The 27,604-nt window shown below is 40.7% G+C and overlaps 2 protein-coding genes across 3 annotated transcripts; one reads left to right on the plus strand and one right to left on the minus strand.

Annotated features, from left to right (window-relative positions):
• Positions 1 to 914: 914 nt before the first annotated feature.
• dbndd1 (dysbindin domain containing 1) lies at positions 915 to 4,615 on the minus strand. The gene is made up of 4 exons (XM_072673748.1): positions 4,555 to 4,615; positions 3,515 to 3,661; positions 2,810 to 2,947; positions 915 to 2,010 (listed from the first exon to the last, which is right to left on the minus strand). Exons 1-4 carry the CDS (start codon positions 4,583 to 4,585, stop codon positions 1,838 to 1,840), a joined length of 489 nt encoding a protein of 162 aa, XP_072529849.1. The 5' UTR covers positions 4,586 to 4,615; the 3' UTR covers positions 915 to 1,837.
• Positions 4,616 to 7,417: 2,802 nt separating this feature from the next.
• Positions 7,418 to 27,544, plus strand: nfat5a (nuclear factor of activated T cells 5a). 2 transcript variants are annotated; one of them, XM_072671842.1, is made up of 13 exons: positions 7,418 to 7,761; positions 14,115 to 14,237; positions 15,898 to 16,474; positions 17,965 to 18,148; positions 18,255 to 18,445; positions 18,532 to 18,704; positions 18,818 to 18,952; positions 19,368 to 19,420; positions 19,510 to 19,642; positions 21,177 to 21,251; positions 21,346 to 21,470; positions 21,582 to 23,871; positions 24,046 to 27,544. In XM_072671842.1, exons 1-13 carry the CDS (start codon positions 7,689 to 7,691, stop codon positions 24,246 to 24,248), a joined length of 4,335 nt encoding a protein of 1,444 aa, XP_072527943.1. In that variant the 5' UTR covers positions 7,418 to 7,688; the 3' UTR covers positions 24,249 to 27,544. The 2 variants fall into 2 exon arrangements, with proteins under 2 accessions (XP_072527943.1, XP_072527944.1); XM_072671843.1 differs by lacking the exon at positions 7,418 to 7,761 and adding an exon at positions 13,841 to 13,919.
• Positions 27,545 to 27,604: the final 60 nt, after the last annotated feature.

The raw sequence follows: 27,604 nt of genomic DNA on the forward strand, positions 1-27,604 counted from the left end.
TATCTGAATGATCTGTATTTGATGCTAAACAACAAAAAAGCATTCTTTACCCCTTACAACAATTCATAACCTCTCAGTAGTGTGTAAATCTACCACCCTCCCTTGAAGCTTTGAAATTTGACCATTGTTACCACCTTATCAAACCTCGTCCTTATAGAATGCGCCACCATGGATGTGCCTAAATGTACCATTATACGCCCCAAACCCAGCCATAACGGCTTCTCTGTGTCAGCACAAGTAGGGCACAGCCAGAATGATTTATCACAGGCTCACTCTATCTAAGCCTCTCTCTCCATGAAACTGATGCCCTGCTCATCAGGGAGACTCCCATTTTAGATTGTGGACACAGTGTAGATTGCACTAGAATCAGTGTTGTCCAGAGTGCTGAGAGATCATGAAGAATGAAGATCAGGGAAAACACAATTCTATATTCTTAAAACATCTCAGCAAAATTAAGACCAATACTTGTGTGAGTGTTTGCTGGATGCTGCAAAGCCTGATGCACCTCTAACAATATAAGAACATTTGTGAAACTGTTCTTATTACACAGTGTCAGGCAGTAAACATATGTGGTTAAGCAAAACCTGTGGTTTGTTGTGACAGTAAGCATCATATTTGTGTGAATGTCAAACAGCACCACTGTTTTCTTATATGCCTACTATATATGATTTGCTTTATCTTAAGACACCTAATGTTAATCTGTCGAGTTATGAATCAAGGTCATATGTTTATGGATAAATTCAGCTGGACACATAAGCAATACTTTAAAAAGGATTCATTTGTAGGTGTCCATTTAAAACACCTTTCTAAAGTGATTATAGGCCCCATATATTAAAAGAAAGATCTTTTTAATAGATCATCAACTCCTGCATTGCAATAATCAGAATAAGTGACAACCACACATCTTTTAGACTCTTTATTTCTTTTGTTTTTTTCATTTTGATTAGTTTGACCACTCTGTCTTTGAGTTTCTCCATGTATCCTGTGTCATACCCTGTTTTAAACATGCTAAACGTAATTTAACCCTGTTATAACCTGTAACTGCTTCATTATTACCATATAGTTTTAGAAATGCTCAAGTGGAAGGTTCTCACACAAATGAATGGCATGTAGTTCCTCACTCTTTCTGGCTTAAATTGGAATTCATTCAGAACATCAATTCTAGAGGGCTTTCAGAGAATAATTGGATGGAAAAGAATTGTTTTTGACTCTTACTTCACCAGGGCCGTATTGCTAATAGAGACTGTGCTCAGCTCACACTCCACATTTTTGCCCACAGTGTTTATAGGCATTTCACATTCTACTTTTTGTCTGTCACTTTTCAGATGGGAGTTTGTTTAGGTAAGCTTTATTCTTACTCCACTGCTTGTAGAGCACTGTTACAGTGCCGTGTGCTCATGTATGCTACCCACAGGCTGTTTAATGAAATCCCCCTCTAGTTTAAACAGACTGTGATGTATTTTGAGGCTTTGCATCAGTTCTCGACAGCTCTTCCTCTCCAGAATCGGTAAAGACTCTGAACGGGCCATAATGCTTCATGTGATCATGCTTGGAGTTCTTCACAAAGTAATGCTGAAAAGGCCGTATGAACTGCATCACTGATTCACCTCCCATTGGTTGCTGGTTAGAGGAGGGATTTTGCATCTTTAGAAGAGCCCACTCTTCGTTCGAGCTTATGAGGTTCTCTATTTGCCCCATTTAGGCAAGAAAAATCACTTTATCTTCATCAGGGTTCTCTGTGTCCTTTCAGAGATCCCTTATTGCGTCCTTGGGAAGGAACCTTCATCCCTCAAACAAGGACTTCTGTCCTCTCTGAGCCCATGGAGCTGCCTGTGGCTCAGGGCTGCTGGGATTGGGAGCGCTCTATCTTCAGCAAAGGCTCTGTGTTCTCTGAGTCGCTGTGATGTTTCCTGTCTCTGGACTGCTGCTCTCCTTTACCACCTCGTGTCCAGGAGGGCGATCGGACGTACCCGCCATGGGGAAAACGTGGCAATGGAGGCTGCTGATGATCTGAGGGATGAACAAGTAAAGACACCAAATGAAATTCAAAAATCTTCAAATAATCCCTGTGATACTTTTCTGGGGGATTATGCTCAGTGTTTGCCATTTTGTAAAAGAAAAAAAAGTCACCTGATTGTTTAAAGCTAATGGTCAGAATAGATAGGGTTTGAGGCCATTCTGTTACTTAAGATGAGCAATTGATGCAACAGTAATCTCAAAAGATCAGGGAGAAAAAGGCAGAGAGCGACCAGTGCCTCTGACAGTGTTGTGAGATGAAATATTCAAGAGGTACACATTTGTGCACTTCAGCTCAGTGATCTATCAAATAATGATGTGCTCGCAGGGGGGAAATATGAAAGAACTGTGGGAAGAAACAAGCTGGATGAGAAAACCCTACTTTTGCTCTGTTTTATAGCTTCATGCCTTCTTCAAGCAGATTAAATGAATGTATATATATTACATTTTTTAATGTAATAGAAAGGTTTCAATTTTTAGCCCCAGTGGTTCTCAAATCATTCCTCCACATGGTCTAAATTTCCGCCCCACTTACAACAAATAGCAAAAGAACAAAAATGTGGACCACCTGGTGATCCAGAAAGACTAGTTTGAGAGCCATTGCCTTAAGCCATAAAGGCTTATAAGTGGGCCCACATTTACATTTCTTATTCTCATAAGTACACCACCTACATTTTATCCTCTTAGTACTTACTGAATAATTCATACTTAGTAGTAAGTCTCGAGATTAAAAAAATGAATGTTGTTTAAACGTTTAAACTGAGGGCTGTCAAGAGGAACATGCTGGACTCACTTGCTGGGGATTCATTGTGGTTCTCTTCATCTGAATCAGCAAACACTTCTCCCAGCTCCTGATCAGACATGTCTGTGAGCTCCGTCAGGTCCAGGAGATCAAAGTGTACCTCCAGGGAGGACACACTGCTCAGAGGCTCTGAGGGAGCAGAGTACACCATTACTAGTAAGGACAAGGACATTCATCATAAAATATATATATATATAGTGCCAACAATGTGCTTCAGCTTTGTTTGACTTAACAGTAAACCTTTGATCAATAGGACATCTTGTGCTGATGTTGTGCTTTGTTGGACAAGCCTGTATTACCTGTTCACCTGTACTGTGTCAGCTGTACACTTGTGCCTACTCTCATTGGACCTTGAGATTCATCTACACTACATATTCATCTATCGCCATGCACACATAGTCAGTCTCCTTCCATCTCATGCATCAATTGTCAAATTGTGTTGAGAGTAGCCTGTCACCCAAAGGGCAGGTTTGTAGTTATGTATTGACCATTTATGAAGATCTACAGCAGTCATTTTCTGTCCAGGACCTGAGGTACCATTGACCTGCTTAACATGGTGATTTGTCTGCTCTAACACACACAGTCAAGGTTTGTAAATTTGGTTTGTTAAATTGTGCAATGTCCAAAAAAATGATGCTGGTCCTTTAAGTCTACACATTTAAACAAGCAAGGTGGCCATTTCTCTATGACACTTACGGCGTCTCTCTGCGGTCAGCACCTGGCTGCAGTGGTGCCCAGGGGTTCCAACGTGCTCTCCTGAAGCATTATGGGATGCCTCAGTGGTGAGACTGGCAGAGCTGGAGGACTTGAGAAGTTTATGAAGGTCTCGCTCCCTGTTTGGCTCTGCAGAAAGAACGCAAGAAGAACCTGAATCCTAACCGGAGTCGTTTATCTCTATGTGAAAGTCCCACCAGCTGAACTCCATTACTGAGCTCCTGTCTTTGGTTTGAAAGGCTGATGGTTGCCAAAATTAAGACACATGATAGACTTCTGTTTCACAGTGTTGATGCAGTTTGCCGCCCTCTATTGATTTCTCTGAGGCTGCAACCACAACGTACAAGTGTTCTGTTTCATTGTGACCATCATTGCTCTCACGAGAAAAGAGGAACAGATGATACAGATGGGTCTTTTTTATAAGGGAAACACTTAACGTTTTTGGATCTCAGAGTCGATATGTCCTCTACACTGAGTGGAAGAGATATTTTGTCATTGACAGTATGTTCCTATGTGTGCTTCGTTCCTCTGCAGTGTGCAGGTCATCCTTCCCCTACCCCACACCTCTCATTACAATAGATTAGCCCCCTCACACAGCTCACACGCAGAAAGTCAGACAGTCAGCAGAGTCTGCCTCTGAAGATTTCTACGCCACTTTACAACTGCAGTGAATAACATGTTAGACATGTGAAATGCAGTCTATACTGTGTTGTGTCTAACTGATCCTTTTTATGTTATTGTATTTATAAACCCAACTTTACGAAGCAGCTGTTACAAAGGTTTAAGCCAATATGTCCAAATTACACTGTAAAATCATAAGCATGCATGGATGCCAGCTGTCCATGCTGCTGAACAGAAGCTGTCTGCCTGTCGGCTTCTGCGTTTCTATCTAAAAAATACTAATTAAAAATCTCAGCTATGGTAACAGGGCTTCCAGTAAATTGATGTTCTTTCAGAATTTTGCTTGCCCAGTTGGATGCTGGGCTGTGTATTGGTACAACAACAAAAAAGGCGTCTCTTACCTGCAGCACTGGAGTCTGCCTGAGCCTCCATTCAGCCTACAGCAGCAGCCGGTGCAATGCTGTCTGGCACTGCAGCCAGGGATGGGAGGGGGGATTGAAGGGGAGGAGGCGTAGCCTGCTCCATCACTCTCCCTCTCTCTTTCTCCCTCCCTCCCTCTCTCTCTCTCTCTCTCTCTCTCTCTCTCTCTCTCCCCATTTCTTCCCTTTGTACGCGCAGTCACGCTTCCACACCTCCCTTGTCATTGCAGCACACGCAGCACAATGACACATGCAGACAAAACAAAGAAAAACAAAGCCAGGAAAATGCAATCACCTATATTATGCATAAGGCACTACACACAAAGCCAACAAAGGGAAACTGTAAGGCAGGGACCACTAACAGACTACAGATATAGATTTTAGGATGGAGGTGTAGCTGTTTGATGAGATGGGGCTGGGCGGGAGGGACAGAAGACTCTTCTTATAGACCCTCTTGTTGTAGACCCAATATAAAGCCAATATACTACCATCCTTCTGTATCTTAAGGGGGGGGGGGGGGGGAGAATTTAACATAGCATGTTAGGTCTGACTCAACCCTATACAATACCAGTTACAGTAATCTTATCTTTTTTATTTCTGCCCATTTGATGAATAACCAGCTGTTTAAAGGCGGGGCAAAGACCAATTGCCCTTTAAGTCAGTTTTTTGCCCTCTGTTATGTACTCTGTGGCCATTCTTCATTGTCAAACAGTGACCCTCTTTGTCAGCACATTTAATACCCACATGAAACTATTGCAACCACCATTTATGGACACTTTTACTAGAGTTACAAATTCAAGGTATTGCTTAACTGCTAAAGTAAAAATGGGGAGGACAAAGGAATTTGTAGATGTGCGTGGAGCTTTGTGTCCACTATCTGTGTGTTAAAAGCTCTACAGGGCTTCTACTGTTGACTCATAAGGAGGACAAAATGTGTGTGACTATGACTTCTACCCTTTAGAAAATGTGCTATAAATGGTTCTTTGAGTGCTGCCATAGAATAACCACAAGAACAACTATATTTGTATTAGATATGTGTGACTGTAAAAACAGACTTCCCTTGATGTAAAGGTTCTTCACTAATTTAAAGGTTATTTGTATTTACACACACATTCTCTCACATGGTTCTCTGTGTAGCCAAAAGTGGTTCTTTTATGGCAGCACTCAAGCACCTTTATTTTTTTCAAAACTGACAAGTTGAATCAGGTTGGTCTAAGCAGGAAAATCACCACAGTAAGCTGGACTGTGAACAAGAGCCTATATATACATATATATATATATATATATATATATATATATATATATATATATATATATATATATATATATATATATACTTACAATACTTTAGGATATTTGTCTTTGGTGCAGTCCCTCAAAAACAACTCCACATAAAAACATCACTGTGAGTTGAGCTTGGACAGCTATCAGACCCACACATCTTCACACAGGCCTGCAGAGCACTGAGTTATGAAGGACAGCTTTGTTGCTCTGGCTTCAGTTCTTTGCGTAAGCCTTTCGCATCTGACAGAGATATTATGGAGTTCCCCCAGATAAACAGGGGTTATGAGACACTATTCTGAATCCTTGCTGAGTCACAGATTGCACATGTTGAGGCGATTTGTAGGAATAAAAAACATTTTAAAAACTGGCAACTGTATTTGCATCACGACATATTCATTTTTATACACCACCTTCAGCCTTCGCTAGGGAGGAGCTGTTCTACAGTCTCTTTATAGCACTAAGCTTAGTCCTCCCCTTTCTTTTGATTACACACAATAAGAAACTGTGTAATCATTGTTTCTCCTGCCTGAGTGACTGTGCCCTTTTAGAGCAAAGCAGTCCAGGACAAACTTAAAATAGCTCAACTTTGTCACTTTTGCAGCTACCTGGACATCTCTGCCGCCTGGTAATCTACGGAAGAAACTGACGATACAAAGGTATAGTCAGCCTTTTACTTCTTTAATCATTGAGGGTGCTACATATGTTATTCTGATTGTGATTTTATTTATTTTTTTTATTATCTCATTGATGAAGTGGTGGATTTGGAGAAGTTGCATCTTGTATTGTACTGTCATCTTTAGAAAAGGTGTACTGTACATCATGCTTCACAGCATAATTTACTGTCTAATTTAATGTCTTTTGTAAATGTCTGCATAATTCAGTCACAGAGCTGTGAACAAAGTCATTTAGAGAGGTTGATGTTAAATACCATCTTACCATCACTATTCTTTACAAGGGTGGCAATAGGAACCAGGGGTTGATATGCACAACACACATATAGCCTTTGAACTGTTCAAAATGACCAGTGAATCTACACGTGTTTGGAGTTACATGTAATATGGATAATGGTAAAATAGTGCTAAGATCTCAAACTAGTAAACTGCACCATCTGCTACCCCACCTACTACCCCAACTGTTCCATACAAGGGGGGTGATATGAACCAAACATTTTTATTTCTTATTCAAAATGATCAGTAACCTTGCACACGTCATGTTCATAATGGTAAAATAGAGGTAAAAAAAATCAGTGAAAAATTAGAAAATACATGACTTTGTCTTAAGGTTACAGGTTGCCATGCTGATCCAGTTTCCTACTCAGTACTGGCAGATAAAGCACAACTGCTTTATCGTGGTGTCTCCCATACTCTGACACACAAGAAGGACTTCTCCCTCTTTTAGATGCAGGACTTAATACTTAATGTCTTGTCTGAACTAAACGATTGTGCGTTTGTCCGCTCAAACAGAGCAGCCTCTCAGCAGAAACGGCTGCACGACGCTCCCTGCATCTTCCGGCGCTAACAATAATGTGAGTTTGCGCATGCGCGTTCAGAGGGGGCGGAGCCGTTGGGGAAAACGGTGAATGGCTGTTATGGCTAGCTAGCTAATCAGATGGATGTAGAGAAATCGCAAAAGCTTTCTTTTAGGAGGCTAAATTAACACAACTGTTTGTACTCTGGTATTTATTTGACACCATAGGGACTATATTTATACTTCAACCCTGCCCTGACTTGGCAGTAGCGGCAGTTTACTTCCCCCTGAGCAGTGGAGAATCCGTTGCTCTGCTCTCATGAGGCACAGGGCTAGCTAGACACAGCTAGCTTAGCTAAGTTAGTATGCCCTCTGATTTTATATCTCTACTAAGCACGGATATCGACCTCAATTCCCCTAAATCTCTGTACTCCAAAGGTAAGCCTCGTGTTGGTTCTGATATTATTCGTTACCTAACTCTTTTGGTGAGCCGCTGAACCGTTGACGGCTGCGTTTCTAATGATAATCTGTAGCTTCGCCCTCAGATCAGGAGGCATGGCTAGCAGCGGTGGCCGCGCAGCTCTGAGGCTGGCTGCATGCGTTTGTTGGTGTGTGTGTGTCTGTACCGTTAGTGTGTGTGTGTGTGTTTGTTTTCCTCCACTTCACGAGGCGCGTTTCCACTGACCCCCTTTCTCGCTGCCGGCTCCACGTTCACCGGGGCCGGGGGGCGTCTCGTTAGTGTGTAAAACCTACATGAAGTTTGAGGTATTTAGATACGCGTGCTGTAGCGGTTCAAACCCACGCAGGAAGAAGTGTTGAGGTTGCAGTCTTGGATGTGTCTTTTTCGTGCTGTGAATTTTGGACCACCGCCAGCCATGTTAGTGTCTAGCGCGGGCCTGGGCTTTTACACTAAGACACCGAAAGCCTTTGTGAACAGCTTTCCTGTCACAGCAATGGCTGGAGACGAGGGTTTGTTTATTTTGGTCTGTTGCAGGCGTGCCTAGTAAAGTTAGCTAGGATCTGACATTGCCTCAGTTGGGGCGAAAATACAGGCACTGTTGTAGAGTAAACTGTAGCTGGCGTCAGAGGCCCACTTTCATATTATGACTGGCACATGGCGCTGTTTGATGAGCTATATATATATATAATGTGTATATATATCACTTTTTTGACATAGTTTGAATCTGGCAGTTGGTATCAACGTTGTAAAAATGTCATGATTAAAGGACTAGTGGGAATGCTCAAAAAATGACCCAGTATAACATCGACTTCCATTTAAATTTAAGAAGATTTTCTTTCCTGTTCCCTGAAAATAAATGCCATTTAGGAAATTGCTATGAGGATTTGATGGCATTCTTGCATTTTTGAGCTCAGGTACTGATAATGAATGCCACTTAAGCCAAACGTATCCCAGAGGTTTTGACTGGAGCTCCAGGGAACCTCTAAGGGAAGTCTGCTCTGCTGCTCCTCTGCTCCGCATCCCAGTGCTGTGGGTACTTCATACCCCTCTGTCTACTGGATGGCATTGGGCATGGTGACTTTAGAGACTCGTGTAGATTCTCCAGAGCGTCCAGTTATATTGGCAGTTGTTTTGAATAGTGATTTATACAATCTGTGCATTCACAACTAAATTCCTGTGTCAGTAAAGGGTGCTCCGTAAGTATCGAACTCTCATTAGAAGGTTCTGAATACTTTTGTAGGTGTAGTGTATGTTGTATGGTTAGAGCTTCGGTATTTACCTTTCAGAAACTGTGTTTGGTGGGGTAAAAACTTCTTAGCTGTGTGAGGTGCTGACTGCAGACCTGAAGCAAAAGTGTTTACATACACTCGTACCTTAAGGCTACAGACAGTACCTGCACCAGGCCTTTTTCCATTACCCTGTTTCCTTGTTTACAGGTCTGAATTTTGAATTGATTGAGAGAAACAGCTTCCTCCGCCTGATTAGTGAAACACCTGTTCTCTCATATTAAATTACCTGTCACCATGTGTAGACATGTTCCCGTTTCAGCATTGAGAGCTGTTCTTCTAACCTTACCAACCCCTTTCACCAGATTTAATCCCCATATTATAAAATGTAGCCCGAGGAGAATGAGATGACTCCTTAATCTCTCTGTAGTCAAGGGACACGGAGTGACAGAATAGCTGGAATGTGGATCATGTGGCCTGCCAACCTGCCTGACTTCAGTTTCAGCTCAGGCACCTGGTTTTCTATTCAGCATGCGCTGCCATAGTGTTAAGAGTGCCAGAGCAGGTAGGATCTGATTTCGCCGGTCTCTTCTGGTTAAAAACACCATGTGCTCGCCACAGTTAACCAGATACCACATTCTGTATGTGTTGTGACTTTGTGGCAGCACCTGCATGCAGCTTGTAATTTGTGGTAAATGCTGTTGTGCTTTAATATTGGCAACAAACAGAATTTACATATTAATCTAAATCAGAGTGCAGGGGATGATCCAGCTGTACAAGGAGTGTTGAAGTGATTAGATGATAAATTTCTGCTGTAGAAGCCATATTTATTTTTGTTGTGGTTCAGTTGCTTGCTGACTTGATGTAATTCCTAGTTGACATAGTAAATGTTGTGTGCATTTGTGAAAGCCATATCTGCCCAAGGTTTTTTTTTTTTAAATTTTATTGATGAGATTTGATAGGTTGGTCTCTGGATGTTCTTGTAACATTCAATCATGAAGAATAGTGAAGACTCATGAAGAGTGACCCGTGTAGTTGTATTGACCAATAAAGTCGGGGCAACCCTGTTTTTGGTTAGATTGTTTTTTAACCTGTGTTCAGGTACACATTTGGTTTGACCACACACTATGCCAAGTGTAAAATATGTGCCTCAATTAATAGTTGTATTTATGTGTTGGGATTGATTTCGTGTTATTAGTCTAGTAGTCTGCCTGTGCAGCACATTTTCAGTCAGTCAAATCTTTGCTTAATGAAAAGTGGTGATGTATTTTTCTGTAGTAAAAAATACTTGATCACACCAGACCTTTGAAAATTTGCAGTCTTTCCCATGTCAGCAAAAAAGCTGGCCAACACTGAAAATTATGTCACTGTTTCAAACAGAGGCCAGCGTCAACTTCCAAGAACAGTCAGCACCATTATGACATGCTAAGACTATTCTCTACCCATCCCTTACTAGATTCCCTGCAAGCTTGTACGAAACACAAATGACAATCTTATCATTTTTGAGCCCGGCTGCACAAAAGGAAGCGCACACTGGAATCTATAGTCAGCTTATGGATGCAAAATGAAGCATATTTAACATGATTTTGTTGAGCCTAGAGACATTTTGTAAAGTCAAGCGAGCACTATTTCTAGTATCTGAGGTTGTCATTCGTTTTCTACTTAGCAGTGCTAATGTTACCTTAGTTCCTACAGACTCACCTGAGCTTGGGTTTTCTTTTCATGCCATAGTGTCAGACTGGTTACAATCTGTAAAGACTAAGTTCCACCCTGGATTTGGTTCTCAAGATGTTCATGCAGGCAATCCTTGGTTTGTTATTTGGATACATTTATATTCAGTTTTCTTACAAAATGTAATGTTTTAGTTATGTGTGATTTAACTGGCAAATTAACTCACCCTTACAAACATTTGTTAATTTCTCAGATAGCATAGTTCCTTGCTAGGTGAGGATGGGAAATTATTCAGACTTCCAGGCATTTGGCGGGAAACTGCCTATATTTGTTGCTGACAAAATATCTAAAATTCATTTTAAAAAGGTGTCTTGTATTCAGACAGTGTTGCCTGCATTAAATCTTTTGTACTTGAAGAACAACTGTCAATTTCCATCACTTGGAGGCAAAATCGGAGTTGACTGGAGTGAAGCCATAGCCACGCCTTAACCAAACTGAAATGTGCAAGAACCTGTGAGATCTGGAATAATGCACTGTAGTGTCTATAAGACTACTACTACTAAAGACCTGGTCAAGACAGAGAACTAGCTTGCATCGTCTCGCCTTCTGTGAAAACTTGCATTTGAACTTTTATAGCTGATGTTTAAGCTAAATCTAGTTTAAAAAAGTGAAAGTACTAACTGTAAGCTTGGTGTAAGTCTCGTAAGAGAACTTGTGGAAATTAGTGTTATTATTGTAACAGTGGGGTTTGGACAAAAGGCTAGTTACTCAGTGAATATTTATTTAATGATGAATTGCGGAGGCTGTTCTCTGTGTGACCCCTCTTGAGAATATTGTTGGCTTGCTCTGCTCTGCTCTCTTTCGTTTTTCTTCTCATGCACTGATTCACTAGACTGAGAAGCAGAACAGTGTTGACTATCTGCCTATGGTCCGAGGCACTCCCTAAAAAAACTAGAGCTAGTCAGCCACCCACGCTTAATGATGGCCTGCTGACAGAAAACCGTGGGTCAAGACATGAAGCCTATACCTTAAAATACTAAAACATTTGTTTAATGAATTGGGCAATTGATCAGGTCATTTTTGTGTTTGCTGAGTTACCATGGTAACAGCTCCCACAAAATTGTTTATTTCTCATACCTGTACAAAAAGCCAAACAACAAATACAGTAATCAAGCCTCAGTTGTAATGTCATCTTTGTGAAATGAAGGGGAAAGCAGAGATAATAAATCCTTCCCAACTTAATGTAACTGTTTATTATGGTTATTTTCCACCCAGTGTCCCAAATAAGAGTATTCTGTTATCGGCAGAAGCCTACACTAAAGACAAGCTTTGTTACTCGACAGTCTGCCTGCAGACTGAAATAAGAGCTTGATGTAATGTGTAAACAGTGTGAAAGTTTTGAAATGTATCATTCACTCTGCAGTTCATACAGTCCATATATGGCAAGTCCTTCCAAAAACAGCTCATTTAGTTATAAACACTAGTATAGTTTAAATGTTTTGTTAAAAATGTCTGCAGAAGGCAGTGTATTTTGTCATGTTGATTTTAGTCAGATTTATTCTGACTAAAATGGCAAACAGTAGGTGATGAAATTGCCAGTGAAACTGAAACCCACAGTCACTACAACCAAATTGATGATTATCGGGAAAAAAAAATCTGTTCACACATGTCAATGTGTGATGTTTTTGAAAATATGGCCATTTTTCTTATCCTCCAGCAGTGTTTCTAAAAATCTTCTCCATTCACATGTAAACAACGATTGCAAGAGCATGCCAGCACAGCAGAGGGTGCTAACACCTCACAAGGTTTGTTAAAGCATGCTCACACATACTGTATTTAGACCGTTGCTTCCGGGATTTACTGGTATTTTGTGGAATTAATTCTTCCATCCATTCATGCAATATAGTCAATGCCACTGGCAGCAGGTGTAACCTAAAGGTTAGAGCACTAAGCTTGGGACTGGAAGGTCTGCTCCGAGTGTGTGGACACACGGTGTGTGTGTGCGTGCGCGTGTTCATCACCACGGATGGGTTAAAATGCTTCTCTTTTAAATCAGTGTTTGTAAACAAGCTTGTATGGCTTCATTTTTGTATGAACATAATTTACAAACTAAACAAACAAGAACATAATAAATTCCCCTCATTTTTTTTCTGTTTGCACTTTACAGTTGGTGAGGTGTTTCTTTCATGAAGTGCAATTCAATGTTTCCCTCCAAACATACCTTTGCTGAATATATCTAATCTGCACCACCCTCTTGACACAACTAAACGTGCATGATGAAGGTTTTCAGCAGCCATATGGAGGTTTTGGTTTGCCTTGTCTTACCAGCACATAAGCAGTCCTCTCTGGGAGTTGTATTGGTCTTTCACATCTGGTCTTGACCTCCTGAGTTCCCCTGAACAGTCAATTCTTAACATTCTGCTCCGTAGAAACCACAGGCAAAAACAGAAAAGCCTCTAGCCTTCCCCTGTGGCCATTGATTACTTTCATTTTAGGTTGTTACAGTTGCTGTTACAACTGCTCATTAGGATTTGCTGGAAATATTGTTTTATCTACAAGAGGCCCAGTTCACTAAGCAAATGTGTCATTGATCAAGAGTGCACAAAACTGTACATTTCATGTTTCATGACAACTGACATAAACCTTACATAAACATTGTAGGGAGTTATTGCAACATGCATCCATTGTCATGCACACCACATTTGTCACTTCAGGTGAAAGCTGTATAGCAACTGGCACACAACTGGAAATAAGCCTATATAAATCTTTCTAAAAGTTTCAATTGTCATAAAAGCTTATGTAGGTATCTTGTAGCCTTACAAATGATGTACTGAAAAAGGGGTAGTACTTCACTGAAGGACATTAGTATAGATTGGTAGACTCATTACATATTAAAGTAAATATGCTTTACTGCATGTTTGATGCCCATGACCAAAATAAGCGCTATTGCATCAGTCAGTTATGTTTCCTGGCTATAGAGGGGGAAGAGGAGGCATAGGTCAATTACAGAAATGTAGAGAGTTTCAGTATCAATAAAACTCCCATGAGTCACACACAATAGGTAACTTATCTGTGACACTAACTTGGCACTAAATCTGTGACACCTCTTTCTAACTCGTTTTGACCAAGGTTGACAAGATGGACAAGTTGCAAATTGCCAACCGAGTAAACAATGTTGCCTGCAGTGGGAATCAAAGCTCAAAAAGAAAGCGATCAAGACTAATGGACACTAGCTAACAGTACTGAAGCTATTGGGATGCTTGTGTTAGAAAGCAAACATGGGTTTCCGTGGCATTTATGTGCGCATGTTTATCTTTTGTGTTTAGAGAAGTAGCAGTGCTATGCTATGGCTTTGTGTTTTGGTGTGGGAATGGCGAAGTAATGTCTTCCTGTGGATTACGAACAAATTACAGTTTTCTTTATGCATTTTTCAGAATCAGTGTATGACCTGCTCCCTAAAGAACTGCAGCTTCCCCCCACCACACAGGACAAACACACCATGAGCCAAAAGAGCGGTGGAGAGGCAGGTCCTCTTCCCTCTGCAGCCCTGGCCTCAGGTAAACTACATTTCTTGCTGCCTCGCTGCATCATCTTTTCTCTTCAGTTGTCTTAAAAGACTGACTCATTAGATTTTCCTCTTCCAAACCAGTTTTGATCACTTGTTTCACTGTGTCCTGCCCCTCTTTGTATGAGTTTAGATTCCATGTTCTTTTTGCCACTTGCTGATATTTTTAACATATTACATATTTCTTTTTAACATGTATGGTACTGCTTGCTGTTATAATTTAACTTCTTTCATAACATACCCATTTATTCATAACATACCCATTAACCTATCCACACATTTACTTGTAACAGGTGATTTTCATCTAGTAGCAGACTTAGAGTGTACTGCCAGTGTTTAAGTTGCCTCTGTCCAGTAAAACTACTAGAATGTTTAAAGAATTTCCTGTTATTGCTCTCATTGAGCAAGAGTTGTTTCCTGGTTTTTGCCCAGACCACTTTCTGGCTTGTGCCCAAAGGCAAGTTATGGTTAAGGTGGCCTGAAAAAAAACTGTACCAACCCTTGCCCTTTTTTTTTTTTTTTTTTTTTTTTTTTTTTGTCCATTTTTACTTTTAGCAGTAATACAGAAAAAAAACATGCAGAGTGTGATTCTGAAAATCATTTTCTAGCATGTTGTTAATGAGAAGCCTAACTAAAGGCTTTTCTTCTGTTCTTTTCCCTTCTTCCAGTAGGCTGTTCTCTTGTCTAATCATTAGAATCAGTGCAGTGGTGCAAGGTGAAGTGCTTGCTATTTTCTATTTTGACAGGAAGCTGAACAGGCTTTAAATGAGTCTGCCCAGACAAATCTTTTGCAGCAATAAACTTTAGATTTAGCCAACTGTAAACATCGCATCAGAGCTAAAATTGTAAATGTAAAACTGGGACACCATGATTATAAAGCTGGCCCTGTGACCACTTGTATGGTTTTTGTACTATGTGCTTTTGTTAGCAATAGCACTTTGGCATTGATGCTACTGCGGTGAATTTACTGATTGATTTGAGCACAAATGACTGATTGACCAAATTTGCTGCTGTCAACATTGGATGATTCTTGAATGACCAGCACTTACTGCTCTTTTGCTGTCATTTGTCGTTTTTATTCCAGGGAGTTCCCTCTGAAACAGGGAGAGTCTGCTTATAAAATGGTCTGCAGTTCTCTGCTTCGTAGGTCAGAAGCTTGTTTATTCTGTCTCCATGGCTACGCTCAGTCCCAACCGAATACTCCAATTGGCATGCAGTATTTGACACCTGGCACACCTGAGAATTCTAATTGAACAGCATTTGTTTTTTAGAAACTGTGTAGATTAGTTCTGTCGTTTATTAAAAGACAGCAGCCATACATACATCTGTATGTCTGCAGTTTTTCCTGGCAAAATTTTACATGGCACAGGATTTTAGATTTTTAAACATTAGGGCCATAGACTATAAAGGGAAAATAATTAAAAGGGAAATTTCTGTGCACAAACATGTAATCATAGTTGATAAAAAGGGAAAAGACAAAAAAAACATGAATAGTATGTCATTGACTTATTTTTGATTTGGAAATTGTGGTCTAAAGGCATGGGGGAAAGTTGCCAACACACTTTCATGCACAAATGTCACTGCTTGATCGGGACTGCTAGCCAGTTTTGTATTAAAAAGCATTATTAACTTATGCATTGTCCATACTTCAGATGCCGCCACCGCCTCAACCTCCCCTGGAGGGCACAGCAGTGCACTTCCTGCCTCTTCCTGTGCCAGCATTCACTCTGCTACTTCAGCTCCAGAGCAGTCTTCCAGGCTCCACGGCTGTATCCCTGCAGAGGTGCTGGGAGTGGAGCCTGGTTCAGCTTCTGGCATCGGTGGGGCTGCTGGGGGTGATGGTGTTGGGGTATCGGCCCATCAAAACCAGATGACACCGTCAAAACGGCGGACCGTCCTGAATATCTCGCCGCCTCCAGAAGACCTGCTGGATGACAGCCGTATGTCCTGCCAGGATGAGTTGGTTCCCAATCCAGACTCAGAGCAGAGCAGCAGTATTTGGATGGATGACTCTGTTTCTAACTTCAGCATGTTGAGCAACAGTTCGTACAACGACAATACTGAAGTACCCAGAAAATCCCGGAAGCGTACACCTCGCCAGCGGCCGGGCCCGAAACCTGTGGCGAGGGATGAAGCAACCATGGATGTGTTTGATGCAGACAGTGCAAAAGCTCCACACTTTGTTCTTTCCCAACTGGGCTCTGAAGCGAAGGGCAATCTCAAAGGAAGGTTGGTTCTTTTGCCTGATTAAATATGTTGCAAACTTTAAGCACTTAAAATGCAGCGTCCTGCTTTAAAAAGATTTGGTAGCAAAGGTCTTGATTTAAAATCGTAAGATCAAGCTGAACTGAGGTTATTCTTTCTAGACTGCAACTGTAATGACTAACTGTAAATGTTTCATTTGATTAAAAAAAATTATTGGAAGTATTTTGTTTATATATATATATATTTCAAATGAAATATTTCAGTATAATATTCATTTATAATATTCATAGTATAATAATGTTCATTTATAGAGTGCTATTTTCTAATGTAAGAACACTCCACATAAGCAACAAACAGAATAGTCAATAAATAACCACCACTGCACAGTGCACATACAGACACTCAGCAGGCAGGGGATGAACTACACATCATTAGCATTTTGATTTTGTGTGATGGTGGGACTAACTGAATGACAAGAGACCGTTTTCTGACTGATAAGACAACTAAGCCAATGATTGGTTAACACTTTTAGCTCTACATACAGACTTTTATTGATTCTGCAGTTTGACTGTCTTTTGTCCCGCTTCCCAGCTGAAATAGAGATTCTTAATTGGTTCAGCTGCTGCGTTTGACACTCACTGTGACACTGTCACACTGTGTGTTTGTGCCTAGAGGTCAGTGTCTGTGCGGATAGGGTAGTGATTTCTTTTAATAAGCTGCTGAACTAAATTAAAAAGAGTCAGGGCATCACCGTTGAGAAAATAGGTTCTAAATTTATTTGGTGGGCTCTTGATTAGAACCGTTATTTAGCTGGTTTTGGCCTATGGGCCATATGTTTGACACCCTTCAGCATCGGCAGTCTGAATGCTTCCTTAAATTCCTAGCCAAAGTTGGCTAAGTGTGTAATGTAAATTATTTGGATGTATCCAAAGTCTCTGTTTTCTGTCCGCTGTTCTTTCCAAGATTTACAAATGTTCTTTCTAGAAACATTAGAGAGTTGCATGAGTATGACATTCTGTCCCCACCTCAGTGGTCCCTGATGTCTCAAGCACTAGTAGATGGCTTAAAGACTTGTCTTGGGATGTATGCTAAGGTTGTTTATTGATGTGTGTGAATCAAGAATATTCTGAGAACATGAATGGAAATATTGATGAAACACCAAAAGACACTTAAGCAATCTCAACAAACAAGATATGTACTAATGAATATGTCTGATCAATTAATTACTTAGTCCATAATAAAAACAAAATAGTAGCTGCGAAAGTTTTTCAGTTAGTTCAGGTAGGCATCTTTTAAACATTTATTAAACTGATGCATAATGTGTTGACCTCACTGGACATCCTGGAATGTTTGATTTATCTTTTTAATGTACACATGAAATGTCTTTTAAGATGTAATCAAATTATTGGCAATACGTTATATATAAAAATGGCAATGCATTGTGACTTTCAAACTGTGCCACAATGTGATATTTAAGCCATACTCATTTGCTGAATCCCTTTTTTGTCTCATAGCACCCTGGAGGTGGCTGGCAGTCAGAAAGGGGGCATTCTTTCAACACAGTATCCACAGAAGAGTGAAGGAAAGGAACTGAAGATTCTGGTCCAGCCTGAAACGCAGCACAGAGCACGATACCTTACAGAGGGGAGCAGAGGATCTGTCAAAGATCGCACACAACAAGGCTTTCCTACGGTCAAAGTAAGAATTAAATTCAGTTTAGGAAATGGAGTATTGGAAAGTAAACAAACACACAGAATATAAAAATGTGGTATTCATGGTATGCTATCCTCTTTTTCTTTTTCAGTTAGAAGGTGTCACTGAACCAGTTGTACTCCAAGTGTTTGTTGCTAATGATGCTGGACGTATAAAGCCTCATGGCTTTTATCAAGCCTGTAGAGTGACGGGGCGCAACACAACGGCCTGTAAGGAGGTGGATATTGAAGGGACCACAGTTATTGAAGTAAATCTTGAGCCCAGCAACTCCATGACATTAGCGTAAGGCAACTCTTCACTATTTATTTTTGTTATTTTTTCGAGATCAAAATAGAAGGTCGAAATTAACATAGAATTTCTCTCGGCAGAGTCGACTGTGTTGGCATACTGAAACTGAGGAATGCAGATGTGGAAGCTCGAATAGGGGTGGCTGGGTCCAAAAAGAAAAGCACTCGTGCACGTTTGGCATTCAGAGTAAACATCCCCAGACCAGACGGCTCTGTTCTTACTCTGCAGACCCCTTCTTCACCAATTCTCTGTAGTGAGTATATACTGGGTCTGCCTAAAAATATTGTTTTTATTTATTTATTTATTCTTTTTAATTTATTGTTATTTCAGGGAATGTTAATGCATTTTGTGTTTCGTAATGTTTAGCCCAGCCTGCCGGAGTGCCTGAAATTCTCAAGAAGAGTCTTCATAGCTGCCCAGTGGTTGGAGGAGAGGAGATCTTTATTATTGGCAAGAACTTCCTCAAGGGAACCAAAGTTATTTTTCAGGACAATGCTACAGGTATTGCTTAAATAATGTAGTGTCCGGAGTTTCGTAATTGACAGAGGCATGTCCTGTGTTTTTAGTTTTGTTTTATCTTCTTTATAAGGTAAAGGTAAAGGTGCATGTATTTGTCACTGTACACTGTACAGCGAAATGTGTCCTCCGCATTTAACCCATCTGGTAGTGAACACACACTCACACACACACACACACACATGTGTTAGGGGCAGTGAGTACACACACACACCCAGAGCGGTGGGCAGCCAACTCCAGCGCCCGGGGAGCAGAGAGGGTAAAGTGCCTTGCTCAAGGGCCCAACAGTGGCAGCTTGCCGAGCCCGGGAATCGAACCCACAACCCTGTTATCGATATCCCGGCGCTCTAACCGCTGAGCCACCACTGCCCCCTATTAAAGCAAGTTCTCTTTGTCTCAGATGATGGCTCATGGCAGGCTGAAGCAGAGATTGACATGGAGCTTTTCCATCAGGTAGGTGCAGCTGGCCCAGTAATGGGTCATGTTTAGTTTGAATGGTAAATTCTTATTTGAAACTCATTTCTATTTTTAATTCTACCCAGAATCACTTGGTGGTGAAGGTCCCACCTTATCATGATTTGACTGTGACCTCCCCGGTGTCAGCTGGAATATGTGTGGTAACGAATGCAGGGAGAACACATGAACTACAACCATTCACCTATACTCCTCAGCCAGGTTTGTAAATAAGTTAAATATTAAACTTATCTTATCTAAACTTATCTGTTTTTGTTTTTTATGATGATTTATTATGATCGTTATTATGAGGTTTATGGTTGGTAACTATGTGTACGCCAATAAGCAAAACATTAGGACCACCTGCCCAATATCCTGATAGTCATGTGCGTGCCAAAAAACTCGCTTTACAAGACCTAGGTGCCCTGTGGTATCTGGCACCAAGATGTTCGCATCGGAGCTTTTAAACTCCTGTCACTTGTAAGATAAATTCTCCATGGCTCTGACACAGATCCAGCGCATCTCGCAGGTCAACGGTGCACGCGTACTCTGCTGTCCAAGTGATGTAAAAGAAAACAGGACCATTCCAGTCCAGTCCAGATGCTTGTGTGACCTTTTGTAGCTGCTTTTGACAGGTTAGCATAGGCACTCTGACTGGTCTGCAGCTACTCAGTTGGGTATTCCTCCTGTAAGCATCATTAAATATTTAAAACTTGTGCCACAGTAGCCTTTATGTAGGTTCTGGCCAGACAGTCCTTGTTGCTCTTATACTGTAATGCCTCACATGCCAAAAACCCAGTCGTTTTGTGAATTTTCTCTCTCCTTGTACCACTGTTGTTATCCACCCAGCTTGCTGTTTTGGAGATGCGCTGACAAGCTGTCTAGCCATAACAATTTGGCCCTTGTCAAAGCTGCTCAGGTCTTCACTCGTAACTGTTTCTTCTGAATCTAAAATGTTTACAAGATCCAGCTGTTAAGATCTTTTCAAACATTACAAACATAACATAAAACCATTGTTACAGTTGAATCAATGTTTTGCAACTGAGTCTAAATGTTTTGGCTTATTGGTCTAAATCTATATCTAAAGTTATGGGGTTTTTTTATACTCATGTGGCATTTAATCAGTGCTAAAAACAGTGTTTGCCCCCTCCTGATTTCATCTGTGTTTCAACTTTAATTTAAGAAAAAAGACAACCAGGGGAAACACAAATGATCATTCTGTTTATTGAAAGAATAAAAGTTGCCAAACTTCTTCCGAAATTCTTCCACAGCACTTTGAAAAGACTGGCGTCCAGTTATGGGAAGCCTTTGGTTGCAGTTGCTGCTGCTAAAGGTGGCACAATACAGCTATGTTTTGACCTTGATATAGATGGTGCAAAACGGTTTCCTGTTAATTAATGGAATGATCATTTAAAAACTATAAATACTATACAGATTTGCTGACTGAAACTCGTCTGTTTCTGCCTCTGTCCTGTCAATCAACTAAAAGAGACCACCATATGACCACCACTGACCTGAAATTAATTGGTTTGCTTTTCTCTGCACAGCAGTGGTATATTAGTGTGTGTTGCCCAATAGGGATTAATGTCTACTTAATAGGGGCCATGTGGTGGTCCCTTTGCCTCAGTGGGACAGAGTATGGCTAATAAACTGTGCGTCAGCTCAGTAAAATGACCAAAAAGAATATTCATGTAGTTGTGTTTTCTAAATGACATTTTCCTTTTCTTTCTTTCTTTCTTTTTTTTTTTTATTAAAGAAAAAACGGATATTTCTGTGAAGTCAGAATTGCCATCAACAGGCAAACCTTGCACTTTTGAAGACCAGATGACAGGTACAAAAATAAAAGATCATACTATGTATAATAGGCAAATCAAAAGTTTGTGTTTTGCTTGTTGTATTCATTTTATTTTAACTGCATTTTGTAGCAATGCAAACTGGGACCAGTAATCTAAACAATACCTTGATGGCCCCAGTGATATCGATCGTCAAACGAGAAGAAGTCACTCCAATGGAAGTCTCTACCAACCCAACAGCATGCAACATTTTTAAGGTTGGCTATAAACATCCAAATTCCAGTTTAATAAGAAATGCAAGGGTTTAGCTAAATATATACACACATTTAATAAACACATTTATTTCATAAATTTCTTATTTTATCCAGCCTGCAGAGGTCCTTAATTCAAATCAACAGATTTTGGAAATCAGCACTGTCCTTCCCACGAGCAGCAAATCCTATCCTAGCCCTGTGCCTCTGCCATCTGTTGACACTCAACAGTCAGCACCCCCAATTTTTGCACCCCCAGAGCCCCTTAACACCATTCAGAAACAAGACATCTCTCCCACAACATCCTTTCAAGTGTCCTTGTCAGAAGACACAACAGTTCTTCAGCCTGTGCCCCCACAGGTCCCTCAGCAGTTCTTGCGGGAGACCCCAGAGACTCTGTCTCCAGAAGACAACAGTCCAGACGGCACAGGTATGGTGGTAGTGGGGATAGAGTCAAGGCCTCCTGCATCCCAGCAACCCCAAGTCCAGACCCTTTTACCTCAGGACGAGGTGGCACAGCTAGAACGAGCAGTGAGGGAGTTGCAAGAACAACAACAACTTAACTCTGTACTTTATGGTCCAACTCCTTCTGCTGAAAGCCTTCAGCAACATGTCCAGGAGAACATGAACAGTTTAAGGCTGGGTGGAAATGAGAACACCCTGACCAACCAGCAACAACAGCAACAAGAACATAACATATTAGAGAATCTGCAGCAACAGCATCAGAAGGCACTAGTGGATCTCCAGCATCAGCAAACAGTTCTGGAAAATCTGCAACAGCAACAAAAGGTCTTGGAGAACCTTCAGCAACAAGCCCTTGGGAATCTGCAGCAGCAACAGCAATCACATCAGAATGTTCTGGAAAACCTGCAACACCAGAATGTTATTGAGAACATTCAGCAGCAAAACTCTTTGGTGAATATGCAACACCAGAAAGTACTTGATAATCTGCAACAGCAGCAACAACATCAGAAAAACCTGGAGAAACTTCAACAAGATCAAGAAGTCTTGGAAAATCTACAGAAGCAGTTACAATCAGAACTTCTACAACCGCACATTCCTATGCAGTGCACCCCAAGTTTTCCTGGAGTACCACAGAATCAAATGTCTGAGCATCAAAGCACCACCCAAACAGATGGTACCATGTCCCAGCCATCTGATGGTTTCCTCCAGAACTCATCCCAGCAGCCACAGCAGCAAGCACTTTTTCAGCAGGCAGGAGGGCTATTGACCATTCAGACATCAAGCTTTCTTCAGCAGTCACCTTCACAGTCCTCACCTCCTCAGCAGTTATTTCAGAGTCATGCTCCACTGACGGATGCACAGAACCCACAGACAGCACTCTTTGGCACCTCCAAGACTACCCAAGTCCAACCTGCTTTATTTTCAAATACAATGACAATGCTGACAAGCACCAACTTACCCTCTGAGCAACAGGCTCCCTCAACCACACTTTTCATTTCTCAGGGGGTTCTCCCCACCCAAATAACAGCTGACAATACCCAGAACCAACAGCAACAACAAATAGCTTTTCTGACGCCCATACAAACGTCCTCCTCGGCACCCCAGACGGTCTCACTTTTTCAGGGACAACCCCAGTTGTCTGCACCTATGGAACAACAGTCTCCCCAGCCACAGCAAATACAAACACCTCAGCAAGCTGCCCTTTTCCAGACTATGTCTACAATATCCCAAAACCAGGGTCCGCAACAACCACAGACTGGCCTACTGTTCTGTGCAACTCCTATTAACCCACAAGACTTGCCTCAGACTCTCCTATTCAGCGGCCAGAACCAAGGTCCAATTGGTGGTGAACCCCTCCCACCGAACATATTTCAGGACCAGCAGCCCATGCAAGTAGTTCCAAGCTCTGTGAATGTGACCGCAGATAATTCCACAAACCAATCTACAGTCCCTCCATCCCAGTCAACTCCGAGTCAACAAATTCTTTTCCCCCAAGCCAGTGTGGTCAATGTGGCCCAGCAGGATGCGTCAGAGCCAATGTCTTTCCAAGATGAGAGCTCTGTTGTGGATGACTCGTCCACCAGTATGCCTTCAACTCAATCAGGACTTTTTCAGGACCAGCAACCAATGCAGGTTGTTCCCAGCACCAGTAATATTGCCTCTGTATCTACTACAGACCAAGCCTCTGTCAATATCTTTTTGCCTCAGTCAGCCATTTCAGCGCTACAGAGAGTACAAGAGAGCCAAGAGTTACCTCAGGCTGCCCCAGGAGCTGCCATTTTTAGTGGGCAGGGTGGTGTGGCAATTGGAGGGTTGCAGAGCTCTTCCACCACTTCCAGTCAACAGAATCCCGATCCACTCTTTCAGACAACATTGGGGAGCACCTTGAGTCAGCCTGGTCAGCCAGGGCAAACAGGCCTGTTTCTGTTTGAACTCCCCACAGGTAAGTCCTCTTTATGATTATTATATATATATATATATATATTTTAATTCTGACTCCTATTCTAACTTTGCTACTGTGTACATAAAGCTGCAATTCCTAATAAATAAACTTGAGTCTTAGTTTAAATCTTTGTTAAAGAGTCTTACAAAGTTCTTCTTGTGCTCCATTCGCCAGAATGTGGTCAGCTCTTAAACCCTCCAGGACCTGCACTGGCAGATCAGCTTGTGACCATGGGACATCCTAGTTCAGATCTCAACCAGAGTAGTGCACAGATTTTACTGGACCAGTCCAACAATCTCAATGAGAAGATTGATGAACTGTTAGAGCGGTTTCAGGAACAAGGGAAGACGCTCCCCAGGGATTTCTTAGAGCAGTAAAGATGCATTGACATGTCACCTTGGTGAGCCTCCTTGAGCTCTATTTTGAGCGTACACATGTACATGCAGTGTGTTGTGGAATCTGGAGGCTCTGCATCTTTTTAAAAAGCCTTTAATGTTTGTTTGTTTGTTTTTTTGGGAGGAGGGGGGGGGGTCCATGTAGGCTGTTACAGGTGGATGTAATCATGGTTAGTTCTCTTGGGGACTTTTAGGGATCCACGTAATTGGGGCCAATGAATGTTCTGGCAAGTCAGCATCATGTGATCTATGAAGCTATATCATATCTCGGCATCATGTTTTCCTCAATTTAGAACAGATTATTTTCTTTTAAACACCGTTCTCCATCTCACTAATAGAAACTGACAACTTGAACCACTTAGATCCAACACATTGGACCAATATATTGTCTATGAATTTTAGATGGTATGTTTAGCACTTTATGGAGCTTCTGAAATGAGACACTCCCTTCTAGCTTTCAAGCCATTTGCATCCACCTGTTTGCCTGTGTCTGTTTTTATAGTCTTTAGAGAGGCCTTTCCCAGAAAGGTTCTCTTTTTTTTTTTTTTTTTTTTTATAAATTGTCATATTTACTCATTTTCATAACTTGTTTAACGAGCCATGATTATTATACTTTTGTTATTGTCATGACTGTACAGCATCCACTTGTCCTGATCCATTAGATGTGTAACATTTATTGTATATATTTGTATGTAGTCAAGATATTTTTGTTGCTCCATCTAATACATTTTTATAAAGAAGAGGTCCATCTTTATTCATTCCTGTCAGGGATGTGTACCATCACTTGGGTAGAGTATGTTAACATTGGATACATGTGTCAGCTTGGCCTCTCTGCCTATCCTGTAACTCACAAGCTGGATGTGGTTTCATTGTGGCAAATCTGGACGTTCTGGATGTTAATCTTTTTGGCAGATGTATTGTGTGTAGTGACTTAAATGACTGTGCCAGGGATTGAAATCATAACCAACAATGAGGCCTGATCCAGTTGCTTATCCATCATTTGCAGTACCCATAAGCAGTTCTGTCTGAAAGCCTGCAAGTTTCAGGTCAGCCAACCAGACTATACACACGCATGCCCTTGACATATTGTGTACAGTTTATGTATGTTTTGTGTGTTAAACAGTAGCAAATAGAGCATATTAATATTTGTACTCTGTTACATGAAGATTGATCCATTTTTTTAAAATATTAAATGTATTATATGTACTTTTTCAATTGGGCTAGCTGCTGAAAAGAAGATTTATTAATGTGAAGGGCGGATGGGTCATCAGTTCTTTTATTGGTTATGTTTGACTTGATAAATGAAGTTGTACAGGGTTCATTCAACACATTGGCATAGTGGTGCTGCATTGTTTACATAAATAACCATTGTTATATCGCCACAAAAACTGATTGATTATTACACAACAACTCCATCCTAAAGCTCCTTAGGAAAGTCTTCACAAATATGACCATTTGTATGTCACATATCTTTATTTTACCCACATTCACACGTGTTTACATCACCGTATTGTTTTGAAGAACCAAGAAAAAAAGTCATGTGCAGCATTTTTATTTCTAGAAGCCACTTTTGCATCGACAGCGTTCACATGCAAAGTAAAACGTCTGATTAAGGAATTGTAAAGTTCTCCCAAATGTGCTTTATATAATCAGTTATTTATCTTGACTATTTCCCTTATTTGTCCATCATCACTGTATAGTAATTTGTTTTCTAATTATGTATTTAATGTTTGTTACAAACTCTGTACAAAGAAGCCTAACTTTTTAGTTGTGGTGTTTGTTCCTCTGTGTGACATTGGTTTGTAGAATATGTGTTGTCTTTGTAGTAAAGTGTAATCTCTCACCTGTATTACGTGAGCCATACATACAGTATTTTTGTAAGACTGAAATTACTAAATGTACTATGTACATTTTAAAAACATTGAACTTTGTGTCCCTTCTGCAGTACTGTACTTCATACATCATGTCAAGGGGGAGAAAATGATAGTGCTTTTGTCCCCATCACTGTGCTATGAAGCAGGGGTTCTGTGTGACTTGTGGAGCTGAAATACTGTCGGTCTAAGACCTGAAAAGGAGAGGTTTTTACAGAGTATATAGGCTAATGCTTTGGAACATTATGTTCCATACAAAGCCATATAAACAAATCAGTAACTCTGATTCCAGAGTGAAAGAATGTGCTTTTACCTCATGATGTAGAACTAAAGATTCACACTACATCTAACTAAGGACCAATTAAGATGACATCTTTTCTCTCAGAATATGGCAGCAGAACTCTTTATTTCTTTTGGGATGAAACGGTTATCTGCGAGTTCCTGGTTTTTGAGCACCAATGTTCCAGCTTAGGTCAAAACATACTGTTGTACTGTACGTGTAACCGAAAGCAAGCAGAAACCGAACAAAAGCAGAACATTTCTGCGCAATCCATCATTGTAAGAACTACTTAAACTGTTGTTAGGTTGCGCAGATATTTATTCTACTTTCCATTGTATTGTGCTATTTTTATTGGAAGTACTTTGTGCCTTTGCAAGCCGTTCCCCCTTACTTCTAAAGTACCTTTGTAACTAATTACACATTTTGGGGTTTGTAGTTCAACTTTAAAGTGATCCAAAAGTTCAAAACTGCAAGATTTCTAATGATGTGTGTAGTTGTCTCGTTTAGATGTTGTTTACAGATCCATCAAATGCAGAATTGCGTTTGAGCTTTATATCATGAAACTGCTATGCAGCTTGACCATTTATTTTATTTCCTTTTTTTTTTTTTTTAAACCTTTTTTCCCCTTCTTTTGGTTTAACGATTGGTTATTGCCTCTAGAGATTTGCCATAACAAGGTACAGAACAGAAAAATGACAATACGTTTTGATTGTTCTCATCTTAAAAATAGCTATTTAAAAAAAGGGCACGGTGAAGTAACGGATTTGACATGGTTTCAGACAACAATCTTAGAGCGCTTACCCCACTCACCAGCAGTTTGTGTGCTTTGTGTGTATGCGTGTGAATGTTTCGAGTGCTTCTTACAACTCATTTTTCCATTCTTTATATGCATTTTTTTTACTATGATTTGCTTTCGTTTGGTGTGAATACTATTCTTCACTTTTGAAGTCATAAGGTTAACAGTTTACTTTTGAGTGTGTCTAAGTGTCGTGTGAAGATCCATGTGAAGTAACATTTAACATATAAATATACTTGTATTTTGCTTTAAAAATCAGTACATTTGTATACTCTTGCAGTTCTATTTCTGTAAAACGTGCTGCTATCTATATGAATAAAGATAGATCTGACATTTGTGTGCAAGTGTGGTCCAGGGTCTGTGAGTAAATGGATAATTACTCAGAGTGAGC

This window comes from Salminus brasiliensis, chromosome 2 (assembly GCF_030463535.1).
Source record: "Salminus brasiliensis chromosome 2, fSalBra1.hap2, whole genome shotgun sequence".
Lineage (NCBI taxonomy): Eukaryota > Metazoa > Chordata > Actinopteri > Characiformes > Bryconidae > Salminus > Salminus brasiliensis.